General features: G+C 38.5%; 1 protein-coding gene across 1 annotated transcript in view; it reads right to left on the reverse strand.

The window, feature by feature from the left end:
* The window catches only part of LOC144980169 (zinc metalloproteinase nas-6-like), a 20,452-nt gene that overhangs the window by 6,562 nt on the left and 6,390 nt on the right, over positions 1 to 7,500 (reverse strand). Inside the window, exons 7-9 of the mRNA XM_078927743.1 lie at positions 5,543 to 5,663; positions 4,321 to 4,387; positions 685 to 888 (exon numbers count right to left, since the gene is read on the reverse strand). Coding sequence (XP_078783869.1) covers positions 685 to 888; positions 4,321 to 4,387; positions 5,543 to 5,663 — 392 coding nt within the window. The remainder of the gene's footprint in view (positions 1 to 684; positions 889 to 4,320; positions 4,388 to 5,542; positions 5,664 to 7,500) is intronic.

Here is a 7,500-nt window from a genome sequence, read left to right on the forward strand (position 1 = left end):
TTTCTGCTTCAACATGGCTGACACATGTTGGCACTGAGCCTCTGCTCAGTGAATTGTCTTTTGCCTCACTTGTTAAATTAGAGAGGCAGTCGAGGCGTCCCGATCGAATGACTAGGAAGCGAAAGGCCTTAAGTCGTAAGTCATTTCATTCTAGGGTTTAAAAGTTGTGACGTCACTTCTTCTTAACAACGCCAACACCTACAAAAAAATGGATCTCACTTGGAAATCGGTAAATCCGAGCGGTCTCCCTCTTCGACAATCAGATGCAGAAATCATCGAATCATATTAACAAAGAAAAATTCGGCCAATTTGATTTTTCTTCAAAACAACTGTTCTGTTTGTGAGGCTCACAGCTTGATTGTTTCAGATGAATGTGGAACCGGCAGAGCTGTTCCTAGGCAAGTGTGACGTCGCGTAATTTCCCTATTGCAGACTTGTCTACTATTACGAAAATTTCGTAGAATTACGAAATTTTGGCTCCATTTTCAAATCTTTATCAACATCTCTAAGTCTTATTAACAACAAAAGTTGATGCCATACTCCTAATTTTAATGATTTTGAAGTAAAACTTAATCTTTGTGAGGGTACATTGTTGATTTTGAAAACTATAGCGACTTTCCTATTTTTTCTCCTAAAAACTCCGAATTTTTAATTTTACTATTAGGCAAATCTCATCTTACTTACAGTTTTCCCGTAATGCATAACACTAGAGTAGTCATATGGAATGCTGAAGTTATTGATGTAGCTCCATTTGTACTTCTTAAAATTGTATTCCATCTTGTCTTTGATGTGCACAAAACGGATGGTCACGTGATTGTCCCGGTCAGGGCGGGTTTGCTCGTGGTGGACTCCAATGGCGTGAAGGAGTTCGTGGATAATAATCTGTTTCTGATTAGAAATTGAAATGGTTATGAATGAATATAACCGACGAGCACTTATTTGTAGGTCTGATAACCCAGTTCCTTATGGGCTCATTGTTGTAATAGAAATCTCAAAAAATGACGCAAAACATTGTCCATTACAACAATGCTAAACTAGGCCCGTAAGAGGGTTGGGATGCCAGACCCGCATATATGTACACGTCGAATAGAACGTCACACGAAGCTGGTTTACGACAACGAGATATTTCTTTATTGTTGTGATGCTTATGATGAATAAGTCTATAAAGAAAAGTTATTTTTATTCACTTGACCCTTTGTTTGAATCTAGTTTATGGAGTAATAAATATATACATACATTAAATATTATTTTTGTGTTAACTATCATTCATTCATATCTACATATGGCAGGGAATTTACAGATATTATTTTGACCTATGTAAATGATTATGATCAATACAGTTCTGTCGTACTCGTGAAAAAAAAACATATTTAGAAATTTGGCCAGAGAACTCGTCATTCAAATATCGATCGATTTAAATCGATTGACTGACCCTCGCGAAGTCTCAGGTTTTGCTAAGACGAGGGTCATCTAGATCGATCGAAATTTGAAGGACGAGTTTTCTGGCCCAATTTCTAAATACGTGTTTTTCCAGAGCACGGCAGAGTTATCCTCACTCAGCTTTTTGTAATAGGCTTCAACAGCCATGACGTCACTTCCCTCGTAATGACGCATATTAAGTTAGTAACTGGCTCTAAACTATCGGAACAATGGCGGACGCCCTTATAAAAAAATTCTCCGACGAGCATAAAAGTGTATCCAGAGGAGAAATATGATTATGTTTTGACCTTTATATATTCTGATCACATGATATATGAAAAGTTCTAGCCAGCATGAAGAATAAAAAGTACAGATTTACTTTGTTTAGAACAACGCTGCTCGCCGTTGCTGGGCGACTTGACATCAGACTATTGAATCCAATTGGTCTAAGACTGAAATATACTGCATCGTACAACTGAAGTGCGCCGCGAAACGGACGAGCAGCTAGGTCGGAAGTGATGATCTCATAGCTAAGCCCGACCGTCCGACTCAGCCCGACTGTGCCAAAAATGGCGCTGAACAGGGCCCGTTTTCATGAACAAGGACTAGATTTAGTAATTTACTGGTCTAGTAAAGGACTTCCTAGTCTTAAGCCTAAACGGAGCAAGTGACTAAAAAATCGGATTCCAAGAACGCTTTAGTCCCTGACTAGCTAGTCTCTTGCCTAGAAGTGGGCGTTGTACGGACGGTGATTAATTTGGCTGTTTTGTGCTGGTGACATCACGCTCTCTAGTACACGATGGCAGGTAAGATATACCCGCCTTCATACTTTCAACGCAAACGATTTTACTCGTTCCATGATGAATCAAATCACGTGATATTGACTGTCGACTTTCATAGACTGCAATGATGTCCAAAGTCGACTGTCAAATCTATATTTAGGCCAATGGAAGTTTCATTGAGACCGACGTACACGGAGATTAAAACTCAAAGAAATTGAACCAAAATAAAAAACAAACAAAAAATAACAACAACAAAAAACAACAAAAATAACAACAACAAAAAACAACAAAAATAACAACAACGCAAACAAATAAGCAAACAAAAGAGAAAGTATGTTCTGATTAATCACATTATTTTAGTCAGCTATAAGACCAACAGAATAACGTTTGTCTCCACTATACTTTCTAAAACATTTATTTGGGTTGTTCCTTGACGCAAACCCTTTGATTTCGGAGTTTCGTTGTTCACTTACAGCTCGCCAGCCTATAGATTCAGATTATTTTTAGCTGTTACTCACAAAATGTGTACTTTCGACGATCTTCCATTACCTTATAGTTTTTTTTTTAAGCCAATGTCCCTGGCAACAGGACACTTTTGCCTCTGTCATTTGTAATCGACGGTACCAAATCGAAGCGCACACAATCTATAAATAGCTGCTATCTTGTTGACGCTATGATTGACGTATCCTAGTAAATAGCCTCAGACAAAATCATGGAGCAATGGATTAAAACTTGGCCAAACTTAGTCCAAAGGTGCCGTGATTTTAGTTTCTGATTTGCTTGGTCAGCTCACATGAAATCCTCTTTTTTCAAGTCTTGACTAAAGCCAGAGATGGTCAGAGACTAAGCGCTAGTCCGCGTTCATGAAAACGGCCCCGGGCGTGAAAAACCTTTTGTGTAGTGGTTGTTGAGAAGAAGACAAGGAATACAGCGTTGTCGAAGATTTGGAGTTCTTCCTATAAACAGATCAAGAAAACAACATGGAGCGTACTTGAAACCGACTTGTTCAAAAACAAAGAGAAATGTGTGGATTATGTGCGAATGACGCATGAAAAGTACAAAGCGTTGTGAGGATTGTGTGCTGCAAATTTCGAGAAGTACACAAATTTTAAACAACCAGTTTGGAAATAGACCGAGTGTCGTACGCATGTCCGTCCGCAAGCAAATAAAAAATTGCTGCATAGACGCACGTCTTTTTGGGTTATCACGACTCCGCATGTCTAGTCGTGTTCATAAAATCACCAATAGGAAATACAGAAAAGGGCACACCTTTCTTTCCGGCGCACTTCAGCTGTGCGTGGCAGTATATTTTCAGCCTAAAACCGCCGGTCGGGTGATTAGTTCTCACTCGATCAGACTATAAACTTTTTCATGTTACACGTTGTTTCGGTTGTTGGTACAATTTGTCTGGCAGGCCAAATTTTACACATAAAATCAATAGAAAAAGGTGTGTTTGGTTTAAAAGCAATGCAGTGTTAATTATTTCGCAATACCTATATTATGAAACGCCTACACTTTTGGCTGGAGGACATGCATTTGAGAGATCTATGGTTGTGACCATATCTAACATTATTATTACATGTTAACTAAGTTATGTGATACCGTCAACAGACGAAGGGAATGGGCAGACTTTTGTCATCGCATAGTGAGGGCAGCCAACGTCAATGAGGACAACATGGATAATGAGTGAGCGAGTTAACCGAGACGATCAGCATCATGTGTTCTGAATCACAATAATTTTTTTTAAAAAGTTGATTGATTTAATGCATGGCGTCACTAAATGTGGCTATCCAATTTCGCCAATCAGTGTTTGTAATCGAATCTCATCAACTGTGGGGCTTACTGAGTCGGCTGCTTTTCAGTCCTTAAGATAACACATGCAACCGCACACTGAATATTTTGGCCAGAAAACTCGTCCGTCAAATTTATTAATCGATTAAAAAATGACACTCATCTTGTCAAAGTCTTAAACTTGGGCCTTCAAGCGAAGTATCGGGTTTGAGAGTTATGGACTAGATGGTGATCATTTTACTCAATCGTTATTTGAAAGGACAATTGTCTGGCCACTCGTTGCTCCCAAATTACGACAGTATATTGCTGTGAGTCAAAAGCTACTTACTGATCTGCAACCTTGGCCAAGTCCGAGAGGTTGATGACCTCCAATCATCCCAACATGGGAGTAACATCTGGATATAACCAAAAGTGACAAAGACTATTTAATAGCGTCTGATGGTGACACGCGGTTAGATAAACTACTTTTATTATATCTGAAAGCCAAGGTTATTGATGGTTCCTCCGTGACCTCTTGTTACTATGCCTGGCAAGCTAATGATGTGGATGCCTTTTTTATCATTATCTTAAAGAGTATGAGTCTTGAATTATTCAATCAACAGACATCAAAACACTTTTGAAAAAAATACGTCAATTATCGTGAAATTTATTAAAACTAGTCGAATAAATATTTCAGTGGTATTATTTTTGACTCGAAAATTAAAACTAAAGCATATTATTTTGTCTTTGACATCAACTGATGACCATGCCCCAAGACCACCATAAGTACTTGCCTATCACGTGAAGCAAAAAGCCTCCCGATCCTGAGCATCAACACAGACAATTGAAAAAAAAATTATAGTGTTGTCTGGTGTTGCATTGCAATTTCTTCACCAGCATGTCAAAATATTGTGATAAAAACTCACTAGCTGTAGAACTGAGCTGTTTATCTATTTGGCATGTGCTTAAAGGTAGCTATGGATTATTCGCGGTTGACAGGAAATAAATAGTCAAGGGTACGAATTGGGCTAAATGACAGGAAAAAATTCTGATTGGTTAATGCTAAGTAACGCTTGAACAATCATTCGAGATTTCACATTGGTGCTGTATATATATATCAGTATGTGAGTACTAACACATTGATAAACATTAGAGCATTTGACCTAAAAATGAAGAACTTTTCCTGTTTGAAAAATATATCCTATGTCATTTACTGTCATTGCTTTGTACCTTGCATTCTAAAAATAAAAAAATTGTGCTCAAAGCGCTTTTACAAGGGGTCTCTGGCCAACAGCAACATTTAACACTTTGGACGGGACATGGCGATGTTCGGCGATGTTACATTTTTTTTCGGACAGAGACAATGCTGTTAACGGCCAGGTAATCATTTTACACCTGAGTACGGTGAGAGAATGTGAGTAAAGAGCATTTTCCAAGGATTCACTATAAGCTAAGCGAGGCTCGAACCCAGGACCTTCCGATCCTAAAGCGATGAGTGTCATACCACTAGACCAGATAGTCGCACATTGGAAATGCATTGGAACAATTTAACAGATTCAATAAGCACTTACCCACCAAATCCCTTTTGGATTTGGACTCTATCCAACGCCTCTTTCGTTTCGTTGAATTTTAGACAAGTGTAGTGTGAGATCTCCAACATAGCTTTGTTAATTTCAAACGTGTCTCTCTCATCTAAAAAAAAAAGAAGATAAAAATTGGGAAATAAAACAATTAATATGTAATATGTTATAACTAATTATACAGCCTGCAGAATCTTCAAACTACAAGGTAACACAAAACACATTGACCATTACTACCGACTTGTACATATATATGCAGGTCTGACATCCGAACCCCCTTATGGGCCTAGTTTAATATTGCTGTAATGGACATTACTTTGCGCCATTTTTTGAGATTTCCATTACAACAATGCGCTCATAAGGAATTTACGCACGTCGGTTAGTACTTAAAAGCCTGCCAAAGTTTCCCAAAATTACTGAGCTCAGGGTGTGACTTTGATTTTTTTGTCTAATTTGTTTCATACTCTTCTGGTTCTGACAAAACTATTTTTCATCTTGGGAGTGTTTACATATGGGAAGATTAATTCATTTTGGGGATTTAAGTGGTCTAGTAGGTGTATACAAGTCAAGAAGCCCGGAGAGATAAGATGGCGCTATATCATTTAGATATAATATGTATATTATGAAAATCAGTGTAGCAAGTAAACATTAAGCTTTTATATAAAGTGATATCCAGTAAATGCTCTCAAACCATTTTTCAATGTGCCAAAAGCCATCTGCAACACTTAATTTTTAGAACAAGACAAGACTTCTGCATGATGATATTTCAATGTTACCATCTTTTCTCGCGAGACAACGCTATTACCAGCCGGGCACTCATTTTACAACTTAGTACCGTGAGAGATTGTGAGTAAAGAACCTTTTTCCAAGGGTTTACAATTGGCGCATCCCAGAGTAGTACTGGAACCAAGGACCTACCTGTCCGAGGACCACATGATAACTTCGTACAAAACAGAAGCTTTAGGGATATCCGTATAATTAAATGAAAGCTGAAGGAAATTTGTCTAAGTATAAAAGTAAAAAAAAAGTAAGTAACGTTGTGCGCCATGTGCACTAATGGTATGGCACTCGTCCTTTGGATCGGAAGGTCCATGTTTCGAGTCCCGCTAGTAGCGGCGCATTGTTGAATTCATGGAAAAGTCTCTTTATTTACATTTGTTCACCTTACTGGTATAACATGAGTACATGACCGTTAACAGCGTTGTCTGGGTCCGAACAAAATTGCCATATCGCCTAAAAGAGTTATATCTCGTCCTATATGTTTTGGAGGTCAGGAAGTATCAACAAGTTCCTAATAACTAGTTATATCATTTGAGTCAATTCAGAGTAACCTGGAGGTCTCAGGTTCCAGGGCCGTTTCAGACAGTTTCGTTTTCATTCCTTTTATCTCGGGTTTTATTTCATGAAACGGACAAAGCAATTGCTTGCTATTCTTTTGATATGACGCTAGTCTATTACAAATCACTTTTCGCCTGATGTAACAGACCTTGCTACCCAATCACTGCTCTTCTTCTTTCATTAAGGCCAAAGCTTCAGGCTGAAGATTGTATGGCCGTCTTTTAAGTAACAGGGAGCGATTTTTTTGAAGTCATCAGCCGAAAGGGCTTGTTTACAAGGAGTTGGTAGGGAGTTCCAAAGTCGGATGGTGGAGGGGGAATAAAAAGAAAGAGTAAAGATGATGGTTTGAGCGGGGGATTTTAAAATTAAATGCTGAGTTTCTTGTTTTGTTGTTTTTCCTTTTCAATTGACTAATTGGAATTTCGAGTTTTCCGTTTGGAATACGAGGAGTGTGTTGATGGAACGGCTTTCATGTAGAGGTTTCCATTGTAGATCATTCATGAGCTGAGTTACGCTCATATCCCGCTCATAGTTTCCCCTTACAAGTCTGGCCGCCCGACATTGGACTTTTTCTAGATCATTTATTTCTTGGGTGGACAGCAGCGGGACAA

This window comes from Berghia stephanieae, chromosome 9, assembly GCF_034508935.2.
Source record: "Berghia stephanieae isolate SIO BIC M18660-M18661 chromosome 9, UCSD_Bste_1.3, whole genome shotgun sequence".
Taxonomy (NCBI): domain Eukaryota; kingdom Metazoa; phylum Mollusca; class Gastropoda; order Nudibranchia; family Aeolidiidae; genus Berghia; species Berghia stephanieae.